Genomic DNA, 27434 nt, shown 5'->3' with positions numbered 1-27434 from the left:
ACATCCTGCCTTAGAGACCTCAGGTTACAGAGAGTTCACCATTCCTAGGGTATGTCTAAACTACAAAGAGCTTTCGAAAGAGGAGATGCAAATTCTGTTTTTTTTCATCTCCTCTGCAACATAAGGCAGGGGCCACTTGCATGCTGAAACACCATGGGAATTTGCATATCCTCGTCCGATCGCATTTTCGACAGAGGATCTTTTGAAAATTAAAGTTGTCTAGACACGTTTTTTCGAGAAAAAAAAACAAAAAAAGCCGAAACCCTTTTTCGAAAAAACTGTTCTTCCTAAAAAAAAGGAGGTTTACGCGGTTCTTTCAAAAACGTTTTTTTTTTTTTTTTAAAAACAACACATCTAGACTACTTTCATTTTCGAAAGAGAATCTTTCGAAAATGCGATCGGAAGAAGATATGCAAATTCCCAGGGTGTTTCAACATGCAAGTGGCCCCTGCCTTATGCTGCAGAGGAGATGAAAAAAAACCAGAGTCTCTGGCAATCTGAGTGGGGGGAAAGGAAGATTCCTTCCCAGCCCCACAATGGTGCCCAGTTAGACCCTGAGTATGTGGCAAGCTCCACCAGCCAGACACCTGGGAAAGAATTTGCTGCAGTAACTCAGAGCCTCCTTCCCCCCGCCTCTCCCCCAGCGAGCTCCAGTTTGGAGGCAGCTCTGTGGCTCAGCTGGTTGCTTGCTGGGGCGCCGAGCTGGTTGTGTTTGGTGAAGGCCTCAGGCCGAGTCCCATAAAGAACATGTGTGACGGGGGAAGCTCGGCTGCTTGTTCCCACTGGGGGCCTGGGCCAATCCGCTCGCGCCCCAGGCCCGACTGCTCCACGCCTGGCCTGCATCTTTCCACCTCCTCCCACCCTCATTGCGCCTCTTTCCCAAGCCGCTTCCCCCAAGTGGCATGGTCCAGGGGATTTGACTGGAGGATGCTGGGGCTGGCAGCAGGTGTCAGGGCCCCCCCGGCATTCACCGCGGCGATGGAAGCAGAGCGAGCTGGCCCTGGCTGCTGCACTCCCCCAAGCCTGGCTCCCGGCCACCTCACTGAGGGGAGAGGTGGGCCGGGGCCGGGCCTTCTGCCACGGTGAAGTGGAGTCACCCAGCCGGGAGGGGGCAGAGCAGCTCAGGCTGGGTCGCTCCACTTCCTCCTCTCCCGTGCAGGGGCAGGCCCGACCCCAACTGCTGGGCCTAGGCCCCCCTTAAACTCCCAGGCCACCCTGGGTATGTCTACACTACCCCGCTAGTTCGAACTAGGAGGGTAATGTAGGCATACCGCAATTGCAAATGAAGCCCGGGATTTGAATTTCCCGGGCTTCATTTGCATAATCGGGGCGCCGCCATTTTTAAATCCCCGCTGGTTCGAACCCCGTGCCGCGCGGCTACACGCGGCACGAACTAGGTAGTTCGAACTAGGCTTCCTAGTTCGAACTACCGTTACTCCTCGTGGAATGAGGTGTACCGGTAGTTCGAACTAGGAAGCCTAGTCCGAACTACCTAGTTCGAGCCCCGTGTAGCCGCGCGGCACGGGGTTCGAACGAGCAGGGATTTAAAAATGGCGGCGCCCCACTTATGCAAATGAAGCCCAGGAAATTCAAATCCCGGGCTTCATTTGCAATTGCAGTATGCCTACATTATCCTCCTAGTTCGAACTAGCGGGGTAGTGTAGACATACCCCCTGAGAGTTAAGCCAGTGGGAGGAACCCTGGTGTTTGTCAGTAGGGCCAGAGAAGGGCTGTCTCCCCAGACCTAGCTCCCTCGGTGATGGGGGCGGGGGGGGGCAGCAGAGCATGGGGACACACTGGGAAGGGGGCAGAAGCTCCCAATATGTATGTGACACATGCAGGGCTGGAGGGGAATGAACCTCCATCTTGCATGCAAGCCCAGCCTGGCTGAGGGCAGATGCCTCTGGAAAGACGGGAGCTTTGCTTCCCTTTCTGTGGTGGTTTATGAATTGGGTTTCTCCTCTCACCTGCCTTGGGTTTTGCGCCTTCCCCAAAGGGCTCGGGACGAGCAGGGGCCGCCCCTCTGGCACCGAGCTGCCAGCACAGGTGCTGCCTGTAAAGCGTGGAGAGACACGGGTTCTAATCCCTCCACCTCCACCGCCTCCGCAGCCATCCCGCGCTCCCCTCCGGAGGTTAATGTGATAATTGCCATGTGTGACTGTTTACTGCGAGAGGAGGTGGCACCGCCCCCAGCTGGGCAGGTTCGGCAAAGAAAACATTGCCGCTGCGTCACGGCTGAAATTGCTGGCAATTGAGACCATTTTCCCGGCACAGGTGCACCGCCGCCCCCAAGCTGCTTTTCACCGTCTGTCATGATCCCCCTCTCGTTTGTGTGTGGCTCTCAGTAATTGAAGTCTGCAGGTGAGGAAAGCGAGGCAGAAACAGCAAGAGAGAGAGACAGAGGCTGGGAGCACCAGCTGTTGGGTCTTAGGGCAGAGAGCAGGGCAGCGATGTTCCGCGGCAGTCTTGGGAGGGAGCAGGAGAAGGTGGGACTGCTGGCTTGGAGAGGAGTCTCCTCCCAATTCCAGTTAGTAGACCCCTATAGAGATCTGCTGTGTATCCGCATCTACAGATGTGGATGTCTGTTGCGCATTTTTGCCGATGCAGATGCAAATTTTGTATCTAGAACCCTGCAAATTTGTGGAGATCCGCTTTGTATCCTCAGGTATCCGCATCTACGGACATCCACGGCGCATTTTTGTGGCTACAGATGCAGGTACAAATTTTGTATCTGTGTAAGACTCTACTAGTTAGCGCTGGGTGTGGGGCACTAGTAGGCCCACGTTCGCTAGCGGGAGGACTTCTGGACAGTGGCCGTAATCCCATCTGGCCCTTGGTTACTTCCCCCTCCCGCCCTGAGACTTAGTGTCACTGTCTGCCTTGGGCTGTTGGCAGGGACCACGTCTAAGCCTTGATTCAGTCTCTTCAGAAGCATTTCGTGCTTTGGCGTCGCTTTCACGCCAAGCCGTTGGCAGGCAGGGCCGGGTCGGGAGCACAGAATGTGAGGAATCACCGTCACTGCTGGGGGGTGTTAGCCAGCAACTTTTCTCCCATCGAGAGGGGGCTTTCCCCCCACCTTACAGATTTCCCCCCGTTCTTCCAGTCTTTGGAGACGACTTTCCTTCCAGAAGCGGCTCGCGACGGCCCGCTCTCGAGCAGCGCTGCCGATGACTCAGAGGGAGACGAGGGCGTAATTAGCATTAGGAAAAAAGAATCGTTCCTTCCAACAAGATTGATGCCACCTCCCCCAGACGGTCACGTTCTGCCACAGCCCGGCTCGGGCCGGCGTCATGCACAGCTGACAAGACAAGAGGACGAACAGGGACTGGGAGGTGGCAGGGTGGTGGAGAGGGCGCACAGCTTTATTAAAAGGATCAGTGAATAATTGTATTGTGATGTTATGGAGCGGTGCTCGCTAGAAGCCTTTCAAGCTGATACGGTTTGGCCCTGCGGTTAGTGCTCTCCCGGGTGCTGGCGTCATCCCTTTTCTGGGCCTCTGCGTTCAGCTGCGAGGCTGTAGCGCAGCTTGGTTGGCACGGGACGCTATTAACAGTGACGGGGTCAGACTAGACGAGCACTTGGAAAGCCCCCGAACCGGAAGGGCAACTGTTGACAGCCTCTAGTCGAGAAGGCAACTTCATTGCACGCGATTCTTCCTTCTGAACCTGGGTCATGCTTCACAGATGCAAACCCTGTGGTTTTGTATTGCTTAGTGTGGTGCAGGCGAGACACCGGGGAGCTCCAATTGGAGTCAGGCATAGAGAGAAAGCTCCCATTCTGCTCTGGAGAAGGATGGGTCCCGGCTGCCGTGTTCCGATGGGGACCAAAACTTCTCCCGAGTGCAACGGTGTTTGGATCGGGGATTTTGCACTGGGCTTAGCTCTCCCTTAATTGTAATGTGAAACCTGAGCTCCCACCCTTTGCTGGCTGGTCAGGCCCTCCTCCTTCCTCTGGCGGGAGGTCATTCCAATGAGCGGTGGCACGGTGGTGGGGAGAGAGGAGAAGACGTCAGGTTCTGGTGCAGGGGCCAATGGCCCTGGGTCCCCAAGATTGGCCAGCTGCAGTGGGACAGAGGGGCGTGTCGCTAGTATCCATGCTTCGTGGCGAGGCAGAGTCTTTGCCCAGCTCGGAGATGGTGCTGTGGGTCTGGTGGAGGAGGGAAGGGTAAGGGCACCGCGTTTTGGGCTGGGTTTGGCACCCCTGGCTGTACTGAGTGCGAAGTCTGGTTCCACCCAGGGCTGGGCTCCCTGAGATACCCCGAGGGGACTGGGGTGGGCAAACGCCAGCAGCTGGCAAGAGTCTCTGCTGCTGTTCAGTGGGGGAGGCTTTGAGAGGGGGCCTAGGTGGTGGAGTGGGGGAAATGGATCCCCCACCTAGACTCTGATTGTGCGAAATGAGCCGGCCAGCCTGGGTCCTCAGTGTTCACTCCTTCCCCCGCTCAGTGAGGGCGCCGGCCCCAGTGGTAATCCCTGTGGAGGAGACTCAGCCCGGAAATAACAGGGTGGTGCTTGAGGTGTGTTACCAGAGCAACAGGGGCCGCAGGGCTGGGCGGGGCAGAGGGAGCTGGAGGCCGGGATGGAGGCGTATTTCCACCGCGGTTTTGAGGGGGCGGGCGCAAGGAGATGCTGCAAGTCAAGCCTGAGGGGAGCCAGCAGAACAGTGTGAGGGGCCCAGGCCTGGGGTAGCAGAGGCTGCTCTGGAGGTCAGGCTGCCAGAGCTGAGGGGGGGAAGTTTATATGGCACTCGTCTGCGCGGGGCAGAAGAGCACTAAATGGGTCAAACCGACGCCCTTCCTCTGCCAGTGCTGGTCACCAGCCAGTCCCTTTTGGGACAGCGAGGAGAGGAACAGGGCACCTCCTTTGGCACCAGCCCTGGCCCCACATTCCAGTCCAGAGGAGGGAGGTCTTGTGGGAAGGCTGCTAGACCTCCCAGGGCGCAGTGGGACAGCCGCTTTCTTGCCACAATCGGGCAGAGAGCCCAGAGCTGCAGGAGAAGCGGGGAGGAGAAGAGGGGTTCCTGACTTGTATGCACGGAGCGACCTTTTTAGGAGAACATCTTGGCGGGGAGGACAGCACTAGCAATGTGTCAGGAGACCGAGTACCTCCCTTGGTTTGAGTATAACGGAGCAGATTGCAGCTGCCTTCACCTAGCATGCGGAGGTGTGGCCGGCCGAGGCTGTCTCTGGATACGATTCTCCATGCTGCATTCTAGGCCCTTGATTTGGGTCAAGATGAAGCGTTGCTTGGGAGGACCTCTAGTGTCTTGGCCACACTCCAGCTCCTAGACTTTCAGGCCAGAAGGGACCATCAGGATCATCTAGTCCGGTTGTTTCCAACCTGTGGTCTGAGGACCCCTCGGGGTCCATGAGGGCACTGCAGAGGGGCCGCAGAAAGTTTTTAAAAGAAAGGATTGGGCCCACCACCTTACCCCCCCCCCCCCCCCCAGTTCCCAGAGTGGAACGAGGGGGTGGGGGAGGGAGAAGTGACTTGTTTTTTATCCTGTTCCCCCGGATGCTGAGGGAGCGAGGGGAAAGTGCTTACATCCAGTGCATGCCTCTTACACACAAGCCAGGTGTGAGAGGCATGTGCGTCATGCAAGCACTTTCCCCACACTCCCTTAGCTTCTGGAGAACAGGATCAAAAGTAAGACGTGTCCCGGTGTGCACAGCTGCTGCCCACTCCTCACACTTCCGATGTTCCTCCCTTGCCTCCTTCCCTCCTGAAAGTCCATCCTCGAGGAGCTGGCAGCTCCAGAGCTGCCTTTGGCCCACGAGAGCCCCATCGCTGCGTGGACGGGCAGGGGACGGAGGGGACGGGGGCAGGGGACGGAAGGGACAGGCGCTGAGGAAGCAGCGCGGGTGAACAACAGCCAATGAGACCCGAGAAGCTCTGTGCCCTGCAGTCGGCACGTCCCTCAGCCCACACTGAAGCTGACAAGCTGCGACTGTTGTCTGGAGTCCGCTTATCAAGGGGCCTGTCACTTTTTACCGGTTTTTGTCTCTTTTTTGAATATGTCACCCCGCTCTAAGGGTGTGTCTACACGGCAGAGTTATTTCAAAATAGCTTTCCTAGCGCCTACACAAGCCAACTGCTATTTCGAAATTAATTCAAAAAGGCAGGGGGCTTATTTCGAAATTGGTAAACCTCATTCCACGAGGAATAGCGCCAATTTCGAAATTGCTATTTTGAAATAAGCGCTGTGTAGATGCTTATTTTGAAATAGGGGGCCTCCAGCCCTTCCCAGGGTGCCCTGCTGGCCGCCCTGGCCACAAGGTAACTTCTGACCTGATGCCCTGCCGGAACCAGTTTCAGCTGGCCTTACATGCGATTCAGCGTCCTATCAGTGTGGACGCGCTATTTCGAAATAGCAAAAAGCTATTTTGAAATACGTTTTGTGTGTGGACGTGTTATTTTGAAATAACACTGTAGTGTAGACATACCCTAAGTGTTCCAAAGCGGTGGGAAGGGGTTAGTTGGGCCACTCGCAAAAACGGATCATGTGTGGGGAGGGGTCTGGGAAATTTTAATGGATTGAAAAAGCGTCTGTCTGCGCAAAATGGTTGGAAACCACAGCTCTAGTCTGTGACCTGGTGCCGTTCTCTCATCCCAGCCAGTGCCTGGCAGGGGCTTCCAGCCGCCTTAGCTCTGTTTCAGGAGACACAGACATGAGCGATGCTCAGTGGTTTATCATCAGACCTGCACTTCAGTAGGGCAGTGCAATGGCCAAGGCCCCCTAAATTCTGTGACACAGACTCCAGCACCCTCCCGATTGCACCCCACCCAGCTCAGCAGGCAGCCAGCTGCCTGGAGCCAGCCCAGCTCTGGCACCTGACAGAGACGGGGGCATTCACAGGCCACACGCCAAGCACCCAGCTCCACACGCTCGTGTAAAGATTTGGGATAAAGACTCTTTCTTCCACCAGAGCCGGGTTTCTGGCTTTACCCCGCTGTGTGCAGTGTCGGAGCAGGCACAGACCTCTCGCCTTGCCTCTAGGCAAAGCAGGGAGCAGCTCCTCAATGACGAGAGCTCCAAGCAACGGCTGTCAGGTGCCACATGTGGCTCCCCCTGGTTGGATCAGGACAGGCCTAGACGGGCTGTTGGCTTCGGACAGGAAGATGCCAGACCGGTTTCTCCTGCACTTCCCTGACAGGGCTGTCTAAGGGGGCTGGGTGACTGAGCTGCGCCTAACGGGAACAGGACAGTACCGGCAGGGCGGAGGCTCCCATCCAGTGCTGGGTACCAAACAGCAGCCTCAACGATGTGAGACAGGGGGTGGAACAGTCGGTTGGAAGGTGCTGGGGTAAGACGCGGGATTCTGAAAATGTCTCCATGGCCATGGAATCCTGGGGTGCACAGGGCCCCGGTTCTACACCCGGGAGTAACCGGAGCCCTTCATGGTCCCACAGAGGCGGAATACAGTGTAATGCTTTTCTTTTTTTCCCTTTCAGACCAATGATGCCTTAGGAGCCACCTGGAACTGGCTGTACTTCATCCCCCTCATCATCATCGGCTCCTTCTTTGTTCTTAACCTTGTCCTGGGAGTGCTGTCTGGGTAAGCAAGCAGCTTTCCCTTTCTTCTGGGTCCATTAGCTCCGTTAACCCTGGCCAGGCCTGACCCAATCACTGGTTGCTTTTGGATTAGGACACTGCTGTTCGGGAGCATCCTCATGCTGAGCCCTCCTTCAGCAACTCCTCTTGGGAAGGCTCGGCCTGCCATAGTGTTTGCCCCACGGGGATCTGTCTTTGGTCATATGCTGGTTAATGTGTGTTTGAATCACCTGGAAGAAAATATAAAATCGTCCCGGGTAAAGTTTGCAGCAGGCACAAAAACTGGGGGAATAGCAGAGAGTGGGAATGCTGTCTCAACGATACAACATGGTGGGGATTCACTAGTAAATTGGTGCCAGGAAACAATGCGCATTCTGAATCCAGCTACATATAAACATAGACAGCGAGAGACGAAGTGTGCAGGGCGTACTTAGAGGTCGGAGGGTTCTGTCCGGGGAAGCAGCCATGCCTCTGAAAAACAGCTGGGCTGTGTCTAGACTGGCAAGTTTTTCCGCAAAATCAGATGATTTTGCGGAAAAACTTGCCAGCTGTCTACACTGGCTGTTTGAATTTCCGCAAGAACACTGACGATCTCATGTAAGATCGTCAGTGTTCTTGCGGAAATACTGTGCTCCTCCCGTTCGGGCAAAAGCCCTCTTGTGCAAATCATTTGCGCAAGAGGGCCAGTGTAAACAGCAAAGTACTGTTTTCCGCAAAAAAGCCCCAATCGTGAAAATGGCAATCGGGGCTTTTTTGTGGAAAACCGCGTCTAGATTGGCCACGGACGCTTTTCCGCAAAAAGTGCTTTTGCGGAAAAGCGTCCTGCCAATCTAGATGTGCTTTTCCGAAAATGCTTTTAACAGAAAACTTTTCTGTTAAAAGCATTTTAGGAAAATCATGCCAGTCTAGACGTAGTCCTGGGGTTGAAGTGGGTTATCAGCTGACCATGAGCTCTCAGTGTGACGCAGTGGCCGAAAGGGATAACGAGATGTTGGGATGCTTAAATGAGGTAAGCTGCAGTGGACAGACTCAGGGAGCTCGATTTATTGAGCTTAACAAAGAACGTTAAGGAGCAATTTGATTACAGTCTCTGGTACGTGCATGGGAAAGAGACTTAGTTACAGGCTTCTCCATCTAGGAGAAAAAGGTCTAACACGATCCAATGGCTGGAAAACGAAGCTGGCCAAATGCCGTCTGGAAGCGAGGGTCCATTTTTAACAGTGAGAGGAATTAACCACTTGGGCCGTTTTCCCAGGGTCGTTGTGGATTCTCCATCACCGGCCATGGATACATCATGATGGGATGTGTTGCTGAAGGGTACACTCTAGGAATTAGTTTGGGGAAGCTCTATGGTCTGTGCTGTACAGGAGGTCAGAGTAGATGGGCCTAGGGGTCCCTTCTGGCCTGAGACTCGAGGACTCTGTGAGTAGCTAGGAACTCGCACCTGGCTGCATTGTTCCCTCCAGGACTGCCTGTCGTGAGGTGCGAGTAAAATAAATCTCTTACCAATACAGGTGGCGGGTGGGCATTCCAGGTAGGGGGGGCATGTGACCTCCCCACATAACCCCCCATGTGATTCTGCCCCACTCCTCTCCATCCCACGTTACCTGGTGGGAGCGGAGGGTGATAAGTGTTGCTGCTCTCCCTGCCAGCGGGGAAAGGAGCAGAAGCCCGCGGAGCTGCCTCTCCTCTGGGCTCGGTACAGCGGCACCCGGCCAGAGGACAGGTCTGGGGAAGGGGGGGGCTGAGGTTTTTCCCCTTTCCCCATTGGGAGGGGCAGGCAGCAGGGAAAGGAGCAGAACACCGGCAGCTCTTGGGCTGCTGTACTGCTCCCAGCCCCGGCTCCCCAGCCCTGTTCTCCTGCAGGGCTCCCTACAGGCAGAGGCAGCTCTGTGAGGGGTTGGGGGTGGTACAGTCTTTTTCTGGTACGCTGTACCGGCTAGCGATGCCTCATGGGTACAGTGCACTGGACTTGTGCTGCTGCCGCTACTGGAGCAAGGAAGTTCCCCTTGCTGCAGCCATACTACCAAGGTGGGCACAGAGGCCTCGGGGGAAGGAGCAGGTGAGGGTCAGGGGTGAAGCGTGGGTGAGGTTTTGGTGGAGGCCGCATGGGGGCAGGCCTTGGGGTGGGGCCAAGGGCCTGGCATGCCCAGCCTCCCCAAATGGAGGAGTCCCATGCCACCCAAACCAGATGTTTACACAATACCAGGCGCGAGGAATGATCTGTTGGCCAACGCAGGGCAAGGCGATGCTGGGCCACTGAAGTGGCAGGCGGGTCATTGAGGGAAACTGAGGGTTGCCTCACTTTGAACCTCCTGTCAGGAGTGAAGCGAAAGCCTACAAAGCACTGAAGTAGGGAAGGGAAGAGCTTGGACGTGAAGCTGAGGGGGTACCTGGGGGCAAGAAGCTATCCAGGAATGGCTCGGGAGGGGGGAGTACACAGGGGAAATCCTTCAACGGCAATAGGCAGCTTGTATTAGCACAGGGATTTTCTCTAATACAGTGTGAGTATGCGGGGTCGCTGTGCGGTGTGTGAATGCCAGGGTGTGGCTGTGTGTGTGCGGTGTGACCGAGCTCTGCGTGAGTGTGCAGTGTGGCTGAGCTGTGTGTGAGTGTGCAGTGTGGCTGAGCTGTGTGCGAGTGTGCAGTGTGGCTGAGCTGTGTGCGAGGGCAGGCTGTGTGGGTGTAAGGTGAGGCAAAGTTGTGAGTGACGTGCAGGGGTGTGGCCTGCTCTGTGAATGAGGCCAGGAGGTGGCTGCGAGGGAAGGTGTGGCAAAGCTGTGTGTGGGTGTAGGCCGTGGCTGTGTGTGCGGGGTGTGACTGAGCTGTGGGGGTGCGAATGCTTTGTGTGTGAGCACAGGCAGGGGCTCTCCGCACAGGGTGTGGCTGAGCTGTGAGTGCAGGGTTGGGTGCGTGTGGATAGCAGCGTTGTAACCGTTTTACTTCTCTCCGAGGACATGAGAGTTTAATGAGATCCATTAGCTGGGGAGTGAAGAGAAGCAGAGTTTCTTGTCTCCATGGTGATGAACCATGGCTGCACCAGCATGTCCTGAAATCCTGTCAGACCTAGAGCGTGAGATGAGCGAGAAGAATTTCAGCAAGTCGATCTCCCTCCTAGTCCTCTTTTCCCCTTGTTCTGGAGGGCTACACAGCAGGGGCAGCCATTCGCGGGGCAGAAAATGTATCCCACAAGCTGACTTTCCACGTGTAAAGTCGGGGACATGCGCTGCTCGCATTTCCAGCAGCTGAGGAAGGAATACGTTATGACAAGGACACCGCTGGAATAGCAGTGCCCTTTTGCAACATGCCTACTCGTCATTGCCTGTACTATTCTGTGTTGCGTCTGAGCATCATTGAGAAACCACGGAGCACACTGATAATGACTTTAATAGTAAATAGGGGGTTATGGGTGGAGTTTAACAGCTGTAATGTCCAGTAGGTGTTCCTTGGGTGTCATCCACTGGCTGATGGTGTCGAACCCAGAAATTTATTCCTCTTTGATTTTAATGTCAGTCAATCAACTCAGTATCCCATCTTAGTGCTAGTGGGAGGTGTGGTACGAGGCATGGTCTTTTACAGGTGGAACAGTCCCATCTCACTGTAGATGTAGTCATGTAGGAGCTGGGATATTGACCCTATGATCCAGGTCGGCATTGTGTCTAAATCATTTCTCCTCAAGTTTCAGTCCATGGTGATACTCTTCTTCACTTCCTGTTCCAAGTGGTTCTGTCAAGTTTGTGAGTACCACTGAATTATTGTTGGTACCACCCAGCACTGGATGGAATAATTCCTGTTTGTGAAGCTGGTAAAATGCTTTGGGGTGTTACAAGGTTCAGGATTGAAAATGGGGATGTTCCTTTCTACTCTTCCCTCAGATTAGCTGACATAAAATGGGGATAAACGTAAAAAACAACAAATGGTCTGGTAGCACTTTATAGACTAACAAAACATGTAAAATGGGGAGAAAGGTCTCAGTCCAAAAGTAAATTCACCAAATAATGCAGTTTTGAGGTGACTGGGGAGAATTCACAAATTTGTATCAAAGTTGGTGAATAAAAGGGGGAAAATGGGGAAACATTCTTAAAAGTCTGAACAACCCATTTCAACATTTTGGTTTGAAATTATTCAAAATGCCATTTTGAATGGACATTCTAACAGTTTGTTTGACCCAAACTAAACTGTTGCAGTTTTTTTGTTTTGCTGAGAAAAACCAAAAAATTCAGTTTCATTTTGAAGCAAACCAGGTATTTTGGGGTTTTTTTGTGTTTTGGTTTGGCACCTGAACCAAATAACCCGTTGTTGTCTCAGCTCTCGCTGATGTCCAAAGTGGTCCAGCTTTCTGGATTGTTCTTGATGGTCTGTGAGGTAATTTCATATGTGGGTAATCTTCCCTATTTGGAAAAGTAATCCCTCAGTACTGTAGGCTCTGTGTGGTGTAATTCTGCCATCGAGGGTGGTATGGATGATCGATGGTTTCTTTGCCTCCTTCACAGAAATGATGGAGGTTTGTAGGAATGCTGGTTGGAATTTCTCTGTATCAGACTTCAGTTTTTCATCTCCGCTGCTTAAACTTTCTTCCTCCCCTCTTTTTCTGTCATAGGCTGTTCAAAACCGGTAGCAATCTGGGTGGTCAATGGGGTGAATGGGAGTGCTTTCAAGCAGTCATCGGAGATAATGTTGTATTGCTCCATTGACTCTTCCCTGTGGCCTTTTGGCAGGGTAAAGTTTTTCATAATTAAGTTCTAGTACCTGGCCAAGTCCAGGACCATTGTGGGCAGCTGGGTTCCTCACTGCTTTGCTCTAAAAGTGAGTTATTTTCTCTTCAAGGAGAAAGTGGTCCAACTGGAACTAGATGGGTCTTGCGTTACTAATGTTCATGCCCAGCATTAGGATTCAGGCCAGAGTGGGTCCAGATACGTGTGCTGGTGCAGGGTAGGCCGCTGAGAAATAATAATGTGGAAGGTTAGTATAAGGTTAGCCTGGGTAGCAAGAAGAGCTCACGTTGGTCCCACAGTGTCAGCCAGCCAAGAGCCGGTGACTTGGGCCAGATGGAGCGACCCGTCAGCAGTAAGACTGTGCAAGGCAAAGGGTCTGCCGGTGACAGATCTTCCTTTGCGCCGCGTGAGGCTGAGGTCTTGGTGTTTCTCTGTCCAGGGCCCATGTCAGGTAACCGGTTGCTGATTGAATTGGACTGGATGTAGCTGTCTAGTGATCTTCCCGGGCGCCTGCTGGCATTTCCACTGTTTGTTTATTCCTAGGAGGGTTTGTATTGAGGCGGGATGCAAGTGGGTGGCTGGCCTAATTGGCAGTGGTGAGGAGGTAGTGGCGTGCCAGATACCTAGGGAACAGCAAGTCTGTTAAGCTCCCAGCAGGGCCGAGGTAGGGGAAGTTTTGGGCTTTTGCAGCATGGCCAGGCAACACCCGGGGTGCGAGACCTTCCTGCATTAGTTGCCATTCCAATGCTGCGGGAAGCTTCACTCCAGAGCAGCACAAGGGCAGGTGTTGAGAGGCAAGCTGACGTGCTGTGCAGTGACATGACTTGAGCCAAGGAAGAGGCCACCTTCACTACCCGTCCGGGCCGCAGTGGGTAGCTGTGCCCTTCATCCCAGCTACCGGAGCATCAGCAGGAGACCTTTATGGCAAATACGTAGAAAACTTTTCTTTGTCTGGGACATACATGATGAAGTTTGTCATGGATATGCACATGTCGGGCTTTGGTTAGAACACGTTGGTCAACTTCTTTAGCCTTTATTACCTTTAGAATATGACCTCGGTTCCCAAGGTTTCTGCAGGGCTAAGGGAAGCGTTTGGGGCATACTCCAGTGGCCAAAAATCTCCCTTTAAAATCCCGAGTGTCCTAGTTAGACTATGTAAACTTAGTCTGTCACATCCAGGCTCTCTGCTCATGTCTAGGCTTGTTTGCCGTCAGATAGCGTGGGATTTTGAGGTGCTATGGTGATGGACATCAAATACGTATTTCCACCAAGCTATTGCACTGCTTTGTGAGCTAGCGTCCGAGACAGTCGGCGTGAGTGTCAGTCTGAATGCACTGAGACTCTCTAGCTCTGGGGAAGTAGAGTCCGGGACAGAGAGGGAAGCCATGTCTCCTTCCCTGACTGGTTTTAGGCCAGTTTTACAAGCAAAGATTCTGCACGCGAGTGGGAAGCCATGCCCTGACTGTGAAATGGCACATCTGGCCTTGTGGAACCCAAGGGGATTGTTTCTAACAGAGCCCCGCAATTGCTTTCCTCTGAAATGCAGACTCTCTGCATCCCAGAAACAATTACTGATGTGGTCTGGGCTCAGGAAATCAACTGATGCCAGCCAGCCTGCCCTTTCTCTAACCTCTCCTTCCCTGGATCCGATCCATAAGTAACCAATGGCTGGCTAGCTCCAGCAGTACAAACACCTCTTCTGAGAGCCAAGAACCCTTCCAGTCTTGCTTCAGACATGGGCTTGGCCCGGAGTCAAAACTCATAATGCTGACGGGCACTCTCCAATGGGCTCTGGCCAGGGGCCAAACTTCCACACTTAGCTGTATTAAGTTATTAGCAGCATTTGACGTATTTGATCATGAGCTGCCACTGACCTGTTGGATGTCGCCAGCAATAGATGGAGGCAAATTAAGCCATTTACGTTACGTTAGCTCCTCCCTCTCAGATAGCAGCTCCTTGCGGAGAGCTGTCAAGGGCCCAGTGCCTAAAGTCTCAAGTCATCTTCCACATGCATGTGTCATCCTGTAAAGGGGCAGATAGCGTGTAGACCGGAAACAGCTTCTTTCATCTTTTGCTGGCCAAGAGGCTACTTGCTAACCGCTTAGGCTATGTGTTCTTTGCAGTTTGCTGGGCATGGGGGCAGTGTGTCCCCTGCAAAGTTCTTCTCATGTCACTGTGTCCACACAGGTGCTGTAGGCATGTGCTGGCATGGATTGCTGATGGGGAATTCCTTAGTTCTTAGCTGTGCACTGAACTTGGCCACTACATGAATGGTTTTGTAGGGTGTGCACTCTCTCTCCCCAAGCATGGAGCTGCTCTCTGTGGCACTGAGATGGGAACAATATTTTCGGCAAATAACTTTCAAGTGGGCTTACTTTGTTACCAACGCCGACATTTCTGAAGGCGAAAGCCGACAGCATTTGGCAGCAAGAGCTTTGCTTTAGGGTGTCAAACGATTACAAAAATGAATCGTGATTAATCATGAGATGATTTTTAAATGTCATTAATCACAGTTTTAATCACACCATTAAAGAATAAAGTATATCACTTTAAATATGTTTGGATGTTTTCTACATTTTCATGTACATTGATTTCAGTTGCAGCAGAATACAAAGCATGCAAAGCATACTTTATGCTTTTTTTTTTTTTTTTTTTTTTTTTGCTACAAATACTTGCACTGGAATAAAGATAAACAAGAGAAATAGTACTTTTCCATTCACCTCATACAAGTACTATAGTGCAGTCCTTTATTGTGAAAATGCATCTTACAAATGTAGGCTTATTTTTACACAATTGCACGCAAAATAAAACAATGTAAAATTGTAGAGCTGTCAGCTCTACTCAGTTCTACTTCTTATTCAGTCAGTCGTTAAGACAAACAAATTGGTTTACATTTACAGGGGATAATGCTGTTCACATATTTACAGTGTCTCCTGAAAGGGAGAACAGGGGCTCACATAGCACTATGATAGCTAGTTGCAAGATATTTACATGCACCGGTTATGCTAAATATTCATATGCCCCTTCACACTTCCGTCTCCATTCCAGAGGTACATGCTTCCATGTTGATGACTGGTTCTGTTCAAAAACCATCCAAAACAGTGAGGACTAACACATGTTCATTTTCATCGTCTGACTCAGATGCCATCAACAGAAGGTTGATTTTCTCTTTTGATTGTTCGGCTTTGTAGTTTCTGCACTGGAGTGTTGTTCTTTTAAGATTTCTGACAGCAAGGCCACACCTCGTCCCTCTCAGATTTTGGGAGGCATTTCAGATTCTTAGACCTTGGATCAAGTGCTGTAGCTATCTTGAAAAATCTCATTTTAGTACCGCCTCTGTATATTTTTCACATCTGCAGTGAAAGTGTTCCTAAATCAAACATGTCCTGGATCATCATTTGACACCACCATAACATGAAATATATGGCAAAATGTAGATAAATCCAGAGAGCAGGTGATATATCTATAAGGAATTCACTTACAAACGTAATTAACACATTTTTAATGAGCATCATTAGCATGAAAGCATGTTCGCTGGAATGGTGGCCAAAGCATGAAGGGACACACGAATGTTTGGCATGTCTGTCACGTAAATACCTGGCAATGATGGCTATAAAGTGTGAACATAAATCCACATTTATAAGTTGCACTTTCACGAGGAGACTGCACTGCCGTACTTGTATGAGGTGAACTGAAAAGTACTCTTTCTTTTGTTTCTCTCTTTTACAGTGCAAACATTTGCAATAACAATAGTAATATAATGTGAGCATAGTATACACTGTCTCTTGTGTTGTAATTGAAATCAATATATGTGAAAATGTACAAAAAGATCCCAAAACAGTTAAAATGAATTTCAATTGGTATTCTATTATTGTGAAAAAAAGTGATTAAAACTGCGACCTCTTGTGATTAATTTTTTAAATCGTGTTCATTTGTTCTGAATTAATCACTTGAATTTGCCACGATTAATTGACAGTCCTGCTCTTAATGGAGATTGTCGTTAAGGAATCCAGTCTGCACACTAGAGTGTAGCGCACCTAACGGATTGTCTGTTTTTTTCCTGTCCGCTAAATGTAAAGTTGTCGTTTTGGGGGCATTTTCCAAAGTGATGGGCCTGATTTTTCTCACACCCCAGCTTCTGGCCAAGTGGTAGCACAGGAAAAGGATTTCTTCGGTGGCACTTCTACCGAAATGCCAGCTGAAATTGAGCCGGAAAACATGGGGTTAAAAAGCAGCTGCGAAGAGGCACAAAATGAGATCAAACTAGCTACAGGCATAAAGGGAAACAAGAAGACTTTTTATAAATACATTAAAAGCAAGAGGAAGACCAAGGACAGGGTAGGCCCACTGCTTAGTGAGGAGGGAGAAGCAGTAACAGGAAACTTGGAAATGGCGGAGATGCTCAATGACTTCTTTGTTTCGGTCTTCACCGAGAAGTCTGGAGGTGTGCCTAACGTATTGAATACAAGCAGAGAGAGGGTAAGTTTAGAAGATAGAATACACAGAGAACAAGTTAAAAATCACTTAGGAAAGTTAGATGTCAGCAAGTCACCAGGTCCTGATGAAATGCATCCCAGGATACTCAAGGAGCTGATAGAGGAGGTATCTGAGCCTTTAGCTATGATCTTTGAAAAATCATGGCAGACAGGGGAGATTCCAGAAGACTGGAAAAGGGCAAATATTGTGCCCATCTATAAAAAGGGGAATAAGAAAAACCCAGGAAACTATAGACCGGTCAGTTTAACATCTGTCCCAGGGAAGATAATGGAGCAGGTAATTAAGGAAATCATATGCAAACACTTGGAAGGTAATAAAGTGATAGGGAATAGCCAGCATGGGTTTGTGAAGAACAAGTCATGCCAAACTAATCTGATAGCTTTCTTTGATAAGATAACGAGCCTTGTGGATAAGGGAGAAGCGGTGGATGTCATATACCTAGACTTTAGTAAGGCATTTGATACGGTCTCGCATGATATTCTTATTGATAAACTAGGCAAATATAACTTAGATAGGGCCACGATAAGGTGGGTGCATAATTGGCTGGATAACCGTAGTCAGAGAGTTGTTGTTAACGGTTCTAAATCCTGCTGGAAAGGGATAACAAGTGGAGTTCCTCAAGGGTCTGTTTTGGGACCCGTACTGTTCAATATCTTCATCAATGATGTAGATATTGGGATAGAGAGTACGCTTATTAAGTTTGCAGATGATACCAAACTGGGTGGGGTTGCGACTTCTTTGGAGGATAGGGACATAATTCAAAATGACCTTAGCAAGTTAGAGAAATGGTCAGAGGTAAACAGGATGAGGTTTAATAAAGAGAAATGCAAAGTGCTCCACTTAGGAAGGAACAATCAGTTCCATACATACAAGATGGGAAGCGACTGTCTAGGAAGGAGCATGGCGGAAAGGGATCTAGGGGTCATAGTGGACCACAAGTTGAATGAGAGTCAACAGTGTGATGCTGTTGCAAAAAAAGCAAATATGATTCTAAGTTGTATCAACAGGTGTGTTGTAAGCAAAACTCGTGAAGTCATTCTGCCGCTCTACTCTGCACTAGTTAGGCCTCAGCTGGAGTACTGTGTCCAGTTCTAGGCGCCACATTTCAAGAAAGATGTGGAGAAATTGGAAAGGGTACAGAGAAGAGTGACAAGAATGATTAAAGGTCTAGAGAACATGACCTATGAAGCCAGGCTTCATGAACTGGGCTTGTTTAGTTTGGAAAAAAGAAGATTAAGGGGGGAGATGATAGCGGTTTTCAAATATCTAAAAGGGTGTCACAAGGAGGAAGGAGAAAATTTGTTCCTCTTGGTTTCTGAGGACAGGACAAGGAGTAATGGGCTTAAAGTGCAGCAGGGGAGGTTTAGATTGGACATTAGGAAAAAATTCTTAACTGTCAGGGTGGTCAAATATTGGAATAAATTGCCAAGGGGGGTGGTGGAATCTCCCTCTCTGGAGATATTTAAGAACAGGTTAGATAGACATCTGTCAGGGATGGTGTAGGTGGAGCTTGGTCCTGCCTTGAGGGCGGGGGGCTGGACTCGATGACCTCTTGAGGTCCCTTCCAGTCCTATGATTCTATGATTCTGTGAATGTTAGACAAGAAAGCACACCAGGGCAGCTGCTTTCATTATGGACTCAATGGGCGACAGAGCTGAGGTTTGAATGTGCAGGCTGGAGAGAGGGCATTGGACTAGGGATTTTGCTGCCATCAGAAATCCAACTGAGGCCAAATCTTATAGCCTTCAGCTTATATTGCTCATCCCTTTCAGCAGTCAGCCCCCAGGTAATAATCTGTGACATGACCTCTAGGCTGTGTCTACACTGGGCCACTTATTCCGGAAAATCAGCCGCTATTCCGGAAAAACTATTCTGCTCCCGCTCGGGCATAAGTCCTTATTCCGGAACACTGTTCCGGAAAAGGGCCAGTGTAGACAGCCCAGTAGTCTTTTCCGGAAAAGTGCGTCTACATTGGCCACAGATGCTTTTCCGGAAAAAGGGCTTTTCCGGAAAAGCAGCCTGCCAATGTAGACGCTCCTTTTCCGGAAAAACTGAAAACGGAATAGTATTCCGTTTTAAGCATTTCCGGAAATTCATGCCAGTGTAGACACAGCCCTAGGGTATAAAAAGACTACACTCATTTGCTCCAGAGTGACTTCAAAATATGCACAAGAGAGAGAAAATTAGTGCTTTCTTATAAACGATCATTGACTTTCTCTAAATGCTAAGGTGAGTGGTGTCTTGGAAATGTGTGTGTTCATCTATACTATGATAGAAGGAGAAATGTCCGTCACGCTATCTATCACAGAGAACATTTGAGAAGACTTGAGAAGTTTCTAGGGGGAACACCCCAGCCCCACCTACGGCCCTGCCCCGTCCCCTGAAGCCTCTCTCCCACCACAGGGAGGGGAGAAGGAATAGCCGTGTGCCGAGTGCATGTACATTATGGCATTACAGTCCAGATTCTCCATTGCACACTCACTCCTGCTAGATTGTGTCCCTAAAGCCAATGGAGGATCTTCTGGTGATGTAGAGTGTTATAACACCTGTGGTCCCGCCCCTTCTTTTGCTGTTGGTGTGCGGTGGGGGCAGAGGTATGGCTAGGGAGAAAGGGGTGTGTCTGTGGTGTTCCTACATCCTACCGATCTCTGGTGAGGATGTTGGCCCCTTGAAGTTGTTGGCCAATGGAAGGGGACTGGCCTGGCACAGAGCAAGCTAATGTTGCTGTTGTACCCCACTGGGGCTAGGCTTTGTATTCCACATCTATAGCCCAGGCTCAGGTCTTAAGTCTTTCTATGGCCGGTCTGTCATTTTCTAATCAGGCTTTTTTATGTGAAAAGTTTTGGATCCGATTCATTCTTTCTGGTTTTCCACAAATCAGAACAAACGAAAATTGGATCAGAAGAATGGCCCAATTGTCTCAGGCCAATAGCCCGTCTAGCCCAGTAGCCTGTCTTCCAGCCGTGGCTGGTGCCCGATGCTTCAAAAGGAATTAATTCAGCCAGGCAGTTGGGAGTGACCCATGCCATCCTATCCCAGTTTTTGGCAGTCAGAGGCTGGGGACACCGACAGCACGGGATTACCTCCCTGGCCTACTAGCCGTTGATTGGCTGGTCTTCCATGAATGTATCTAATTCTTTTTTGAGCCTTGTTATACTTTTCATCTTCACAACGTCCCTTGGCAACTAGTGTGAGGAGGTCCTTCCTTTTGTTTGTTTTAAATCTGCTGCCTATTCATTCCATTGGGTGTGACCCTTGGTTCCTGTGTTATGTGAAAGGCTCTTTCTCCATCCCGTTCCTGGTTGCACAGACTTCTGTCAGATCTACCATCTCTCTTCTAACACGAACGGTCCCCGTCTTTTTAATCTCCCCTCCTACGGAAGTTGTTCCATACCCCCTAATCATTTCTGTTGCCCTTCTCGGTACCTTTTCCCACCCTAACAGAGCTTTTTTCATACGAGATAACCAGAACTGGGCATAACATTCACGGTGTGGATCAAGAGCAATGTATCAAATTCCCCATCCATTTGGGCCCTACTGATTATGCCCTGTTTTCTTCCTCCCTATCTCGCAGCAGTGCTGTTCAAGCTAGACCCTGGAGAGGTCCTTTGTCCTATGTTCTACTATTTGCTTTAGTTAAATCCTAGGTGGGGAGGAGGAGAGATGCCAAACTAATCAGCTTACCCGTAAGAACAAAACCGATTAGAATATGGAGAAGAAAGGAAACATGAACCATGCTCTGCGTGAATAACTTCCTGAGTCCGTAGAGTTTCTTGGACCAAGAAGGTTGTGTTGTCCATGTTCCTTCCTGCTGTGTTCTTTCCTGCAGAAAAGCCTCTCTTCCCAGGGTTCCCAGTCTCCCCGGCTGGTTTGTAGTATAAGTCCCCATTCCTTCCATTCCCCTAAGTACAGCACATGGCCCTACCACTGCCTGCAGTGCCTCTGACCAGCTACCCATTCACTGTGTCCTTCCCTCTTTCCCCAATGAGTAGTCCTGTGGCACCTTGGGGTACGTCTAAACTACATGGCTCCGTCGACGGAGCCATGTAGATTTGTTTGTTTGGCAAAGGGAAATGAAGCCGCGATTTAAATAATCGCGGCTTCATTTAAATTTACATGGCTGCCACGCTGAGCCGACAAACAGCTGACGCTCCCCTGTTGACATGAAAGCCTTTTATCGACCTCCTTGGTAAACCTCATCCTACGAGGCATAACGGGGAGGTCAATAAAAGGCTTTCAGGTCGGCGCAGAAGCGTCCAGACTAGCCCGCTGAGCCAACAAACAGCTGATCAGCTGTTTGTCGGCTCAGCGCGGCAGCCATGTAAATTTAAATGAAGCTGCGATTATTTAAATCGCGGCTTCATTTCCCTTTGCCGATCAGCCTAATCTACGTGGCTCCATCGATGGAGCCATGTAGTTTAGACACATCCTTGGAGACTAACAAACATAAATAGAATCACCAGCTTCCATGGGTAAAACCCACTTCACCAGATGCATTGGAGTGGAAATAACAGAAACCAAGGTACATAGCTAACAACAGAAGAAATACCCATCAATTGCAGGACCCGTGTTAATGAGGCTGATTAAGTGGGCTGGATGTGTCCCCTACATATGTGGAAGTGCAGATGTTAAAGACAGGAGAAATTGACTGTGTAATACGCCAACTGATTAATGTCTTTGTTCAAGCCCAAGATAAAAGTGTCAAATTTGTAGATGAATTCCAGTTCTGCAGTCTCTCTCTGTAATTCCATTTCTCTGCGCCATTCATGGTGAATTTCCTTTGCAGAAGAATGACTACTTTTAACACTGTGATTGCGTGACCAGGCAGATAAAAATGTTCCCCTACAGGTTTATGTGCGTTCCCATTTCTGATGTCTGATTTGCGTCCATTTATCTTTTGTCATAGAGACTGCCCAGTTTGACCAATATACATGGCAGCGGGGCATTGCTGGCACTTGATGGCATATATCACATTAGAGGATGTTCAGTTGTATGACCCCCGATGTCGTAACTTATGTGGTTAGGTCTTGTGATGGTGTCGCTTGTGTAGACAGAGTTAGCACCTTGGCAATGGTATGCCTGAAGCAGGTTCTCAGCTGGGAAGCAGGGCACAAAGAACAGCTCATAAAGTTAACCAGCAGGGCCAGAAAAGTCCCAGCCAGCTGCCTAGTAGCAAGTCAGAGAGTAATTTAAATCTCCTTCCACTTTCCTGCAGTCATTCTGGGGATGTTAAATCTCATTTTCTCCATTTGTAAGTCTTTTCTGACCCCTCCCCTTCCATACACTACTAAGCCTTTGAAAATAAAAAGACTGAATGTTATAATTAAAGGATCAATTTGGCAACATTTCTTTGTCTTAAGATCTTCTTTCTTTCAATCTTACTATAGTGTTCTCAGTCTCCGGAGAGCATTTTTCAGCTTCTTCAAGAAGCTTCTGAGCCCTCGCTGAAATTTTTTTCACTTTGCCTAATTTAAAAAAAAAAAAGAAAAATTCCAGCCAATTTTGGAGGCATAACAAACGATGAATAAGATTAAGTTTTAGTGATTAATAATAAAGCCGTTAAAGGAGCGAGTGAACGTTTTTGACAGAGGCTGGGGTTTTGGCTGGCTGTGTGCAAAACCCGGGGCCAGCGGTGTTCCAGCTGGATTGGGAGGGTGAGACGGAAATGCTTGCCAGAGAATTGTTCTGGAAAAGTGGGTGAGGGGTTGGTGCTGTGGGGGAATCGTCTCCAGAGCAGGGGTGGGGAACCTTTTTTGGGTCAGGGGCTGCTGGGCCACAGAAAAGTCAGTCAGGGACCACACACAAGTGAGAAACCAAAACCAAAACCCCTCATGGACGTGGCCCCCAACTGAGGAGAAAGACACTTCCTACATTCCTTTTGCACACCAGAGCCATGGGGGGGTCCAGCCTAGGAGATTAAGTGTGCCAGTGTGGGCTCTCCAATGCTGGGGCGGAGGCTGAGCCTGGGGGGACCGGATCCAGCCCCTGGGCCTGAGGTTTCCCACCCCCACTCAAGAGGATGGAAATTGGGCCACTTATGTGGGGAGAGGTCCTGCAAGAGGCAGAAAAACACAGCGGAGGAATATCTTATTGGACTGCATCAATGCAGCCCTGTGTTTTCTTCTTTGAGTATCATTTTTGGAGATGCAGCTTTGATGTAGCCCGCAAGGGTGTGTGTGTGTGTTTTGGGGAGGGGTGATGGGGAGTAGAGTAGAGGGGAGGAGAAATAAACCTTGAAAATTCCAGTTGCCATGACAACTGAATGAGTTGTGAAAGTGGCCTTTTTGAACTACTTTTGAATCAGAAAGGCAGGGAGGTGGGGGTAAAGAAACACTTGCATCTGTAGAGTTCTCCCCACTTGTCTCCTAACATCCACCGCAAATAGCAGCTCTCTGGGTTATTTCAACTGGCATTACAAGGTACATGTTGGATTTACAGAAGCTGATCTGCTTTATAATACTCTGCATAGTGAGCAAAACACACCCAGATAATTCTCTTCTATTCTAGTAAGGCTCTTAGACCATCACCATAGTATCTGAGTGCCATCCATAATTCAAGCTACTGAGCCTTTGAGATGGTCATCTATATTCAGTAGACAGGTGGGCATCCATATTCAATAATGTTTTGCACTTTGGTAGCACCTTTCAGCTCAGAACCCTTCACAAACAACGGCCCTGTGTGGGTTGGGTGTTCCCCCCTCTTTACAGGAAGTAATAATTCTTTTTACAGCTGAGTAGAAAAATCCCCAGCAAATAACTGAGTTGATCGTTTCCCCCTTTTATTTCTGTGCATGAATTATTCACCAACGGATCTTGTCTTTCAAAGATGTTGCTTCCTGAGAATTCCTCGTGAATCTCTTTGGCAGATAATCCTAGCTCTGCTGATTGCGAAAAGCGTGTTTGAAATGTTCACAGTTTGTGTTGCGGAGCCAGGGGGGTTAATGACATAAACACCTGGAGCCTTGGCTAGTGGTTTTGTGAATCCTCGGCATTTGGGCGTCCAACTTTAAACTCTGTAAATGGCCTGATTTTAAGAGATTAGGTGTTCTGTAATTCAGAAAATGAGACCCCCATTAAGGCGACTTGTGATGAGCATCCAAAATTGAGGCATGAAGATTACTGGTTACTGTGTAAAATGTAGACCATTGTGAGTGTTCTGTGACAGGGTGACATTTAACCAAACTAGCGTGGATTGTGAATTTGGCGCTCAAATTTACAATTCAAAATTCACTTTAGGTGACTAATGAAGTATTCAGTTTGAGCACTCGAATGTTCCCAGGAAGCGAACATGAATGGGAGGGGAATGCAGTTGAATCGAAATTTGCTTTCATAATTGCATGAATATTCACGGGCAGTTTTCAGCTTTAATACATGTACTGTGCTTTTCAACGGAGGATCTCGACGCACCTGAAAAAGTCGGGTCCAGTTGTTCTCAGTTGAATATGGGGGAAATTGAACTACAGAGCGGTCATGTGATTTTTCCCAGGGCCGTGGAAGATACTGGAAGAGCTGAGAATACAGCTTACTTCTGAGATCAGTGGTGCTGCATTGGCTTATGCCGGCGAGGATCTGGTAAAGACACGGTGGCCTTTGCCGCCGGCAAGATGCACATGTCATACCCTGCTCTGTATCTCATTCACATCAAACATAAATAGCACCATTTGCTAGCATCCTCTATGATTGAGTGAAATCAGCGTCTGGGGGAAGGCCAGCTATCTTAAGCTAAACCCCAGCAAGATAACACTGGTGGGTAGAGGGAGACTTTTACGAGAACTTGCCAACACCGTATCATCACCCAGTGTGCATACCACACAAAGCCTAGGAGTTCTCTTAGGCTACATCTTCACTGCGAGTTTTTTGCGGCAGAAAATATGCTAATTTTTCTGGGGACAGGCATGAGGATCTTGTGCAAAACGGGGGGTTTGCACCAAAAAAAGAGTCCATGCTGCTTCTTTTTGCACAAAATCCCCTTGTGCAAAAAGAAATGGCAGAAAATATGCTAATGAGATTGCAACTCATACTAATGAGCCCCTCATTAGCATATTTTCTGCCAAAAAAAACTCACAATGAAGACGTAGCCTGCAGACTCCTTACTGGTGTTAGATACCCAAATAGCAGCAGCTGCTGAAATTACCGTCTTCTACCTGCAGCTGGCAAGAAAAGCGTGACCTATCTTGACCAATCCGGACATAGCGATCCAGGCATTCAGGGTCTCCAGGCTAGATTTTGCAACACATGCTACCTGAAAATGAAGGTAGATATTTGAAAAGCTCCAGCTGGTGCAACAGCTGTGGCAACTTGCCTGATGATTTGGGTAGGACAACGTGAGCACCTCTTACGCGGGAGTGCCTGTCACTGCTCTGGCTCCCCAGCAAATGTTAAAATTCCTGAACTTGATCTTCAGAGCTGTCAATGGACTGAAGCTGAGAGATCTGTGTGATGGGCTGGGTCACAGAGATCCCCTTGAGACTGTCACCTGGTCTACTGATCAGACTATTTGAGACCATCTCCCTGTCCTGCTGAGCCAGAACCTCTGGTCTCTCCCAGCTAAGGCACAGGTAACAGCCCCCCAGCAGCGTAACACAGACACTGAGAACAACTCAGCTCTGGGAAGGCTCAGTCACATGGACTTGACAGCACCCAGGAGCACAGCCCCAAATAGGACCAAACCCCCAAATAAATCCGTCTTACTCCGTATAAACGTTTTACATAGAGCAAGCTTATGAAGTTTGCTACCTTTGCAACCGTTGTCTCCCTCCCTTCTCCCAGGAACAATTATTTACACTGCGTTAAATAGTAAACGAGTGATTTTATCAAGTATAAAAAACAGGATTTAATTGGTTGCAAGTGGTGACAGGCAGATCAAAGTAAGGTACTAAGCTAAAATAAACAAAACACGCCAGCTAAGCCTAATATACTAAGCGAAGTTGTTACAAATCATATTTCTCGTTCTAGTTCTTATTTCAGGTGCAGTTCTTCATGAGCCAGAGCTGATCTTTTTCTCTGACCTGACCCAGCAGTGCTCCTAACTCTTCTCATTGCAGTTCTTTTCCCCCAGATGTGCTTGTGTATCTCTTAGCATAGGGAGGCTTTTCAAAAGCCAGCAAAAGACCATCATTGATTGCTTCCCATCCCTTAAATAGAATATCCCTAGGGCAGGAATCCTTTGTTCCATTCTTCCCCCTCCCCCAAGAGTAGTAAATTCAAGATAGATTCCAATACCAGATCCCACGGTCACATGTCTTTGTAGGACCAACCACAGTTTGGACTTACAGGAAAAACCAAACTATTTACAGCTCATTGTCTTGAGCATCGGGCCATTAAGTTCCTTAAGTGCCACTACTGGCTTCCACTAGAAGATCGAGATTACTAAACCAGATTGACACTTCATATTTCTAACTTGACATGATACACGCACACAGACCGAAGATACACATTCAGCAGATTGCGAGCTTTTCAACTATTTGCTTTTTGCATAAAGCATATTTAAGTTATGCATATTCATATTCAAAACCATATTGCCATAAAAATCTGGGGGCGTAGCATCACAATCTCAAACAGCATCTCCCCTGTGCTCAAAGGCTCTCATGACAGCAGCACTCCTCAGGGACAGTGACGCTCCCGCAGCCAAGAGAGGCGGTCTCTTTGTTGGCTAACCTACGGCAATGGAACGTCCTCTAAGAAGAGCAGGGAAGCACTTCCACTTCATTGCTTTTGTAACCCACGCTAAAATGGGCTGGATCTTTGTCCCCCTCTCATGACTGCTCTGAAAAAGGTAGTTTGAGTTTGCTACAGCTGTCAATTATTGGAGTTAATCCTTTAACTCAAGTGGGAAACCCCCCGAAGGCTGGGATCAAACCTGCAGTCAGTCCAAGATTGGTCAGTTATGCATTCAGGACAAAATGGAAGACCATCCCTTTGCCATGGCTTTCCCACAGTAATAACCCAAGTTTGGAGGCCAGATGCCATGGTGATAGCTGACGTATAAGTACCTAGCGAGACAAATATATATCTGCCAGAATAGGGCAGCAGAAAAGCATTCGCCGTCTTTCTGTGACTGCTCACCTGATATCAAGCGGACCCTGGGAGCAGGACTTAGACTGCGAAAATGCCAGTCCACTTTCACCATGACAGACGTGAACTCTCCATCGCGTTATCTGGAAACTAGATTCCAAAGATCTGACGTGAGGACCCCCTATGCACAGCTCAGCTTTGGGGTCCGAATCATGTTATGGAAGGGGTGAAGTGGAGCTGAAGTCAGAAGGTTTTACTTGTTTGGTCAGTGCTGCTGGAAGGCATTGGATCAGCACTCTTGGAAATGGAAGCTTTTTGTTCACAGCCTGGATAGTGTTGTTACCCCAGAGTGCTGCAAGTGTGCACCAGTCCTGAACTGGAGGGAAGACCTGTAGGATGTCAGAGGATTTCAGTCACCATGCACCCCTTGGCTTCTTTGGTGCATCTACCAAAAAGGGAGCCAAATGTCAAGGTGAGATTTAAAAAAAAAAAATCAACGCTCCCACCTAGACCTGGGGACTCTGTTTTATCCAAACAATCTGACTCTGCCATACAACGTGAGTGCTCATAAGGAAGCAGAAACCCTCCCGGTTGCTGAGGGTCATGGTATCTAGTGAGGTCTGTCTCCCGGTAGCAGATAGTACCTATCAGATTCTCAGAC

General features: G+C 49.2%; 1 protein-coding gene across 1 annotated transcript in view; it reads left to right on the top strand.

The window, feature by feature from the left end:
• The window catches only part of CACNA1E (calcium voltage-gated channel subunit alpha1 E), a 264347-nt gene that overhangs the window by 129588 nt on the left and 107325 nt on the right, over nucleotides 1-27434 (top strand). The window contains exon 9 of the mRNA XM_075936805.1: nucleotides 7449-7552. Coding sequence (XP_075792920.1) covers nucleotides 7449-7552 — 104 coding nt within the window. The remainder of the gene's footprint in view (nucleotides 1-7448; nucleotides 7553-27434) is intronic.

Source organism: Pelodiscus sinensis, chromosome 9 (genome assembly GCF_049634645.1).
Source record: "Pelodiscus sinensis isolate JC-2024 chromosome 9, ASM4963464v1, whole genome shotgun sequence".
NCBI lineage: Eukaryota > Metazoa > Chordata > Testudines > Trionychidae > Pelodiscus > Pelodiscus sinensis.
Note: the sequence above shows the minus strand (reverse complement) of the source record. Positions and strands in the feature narration are given on the sequence as shown.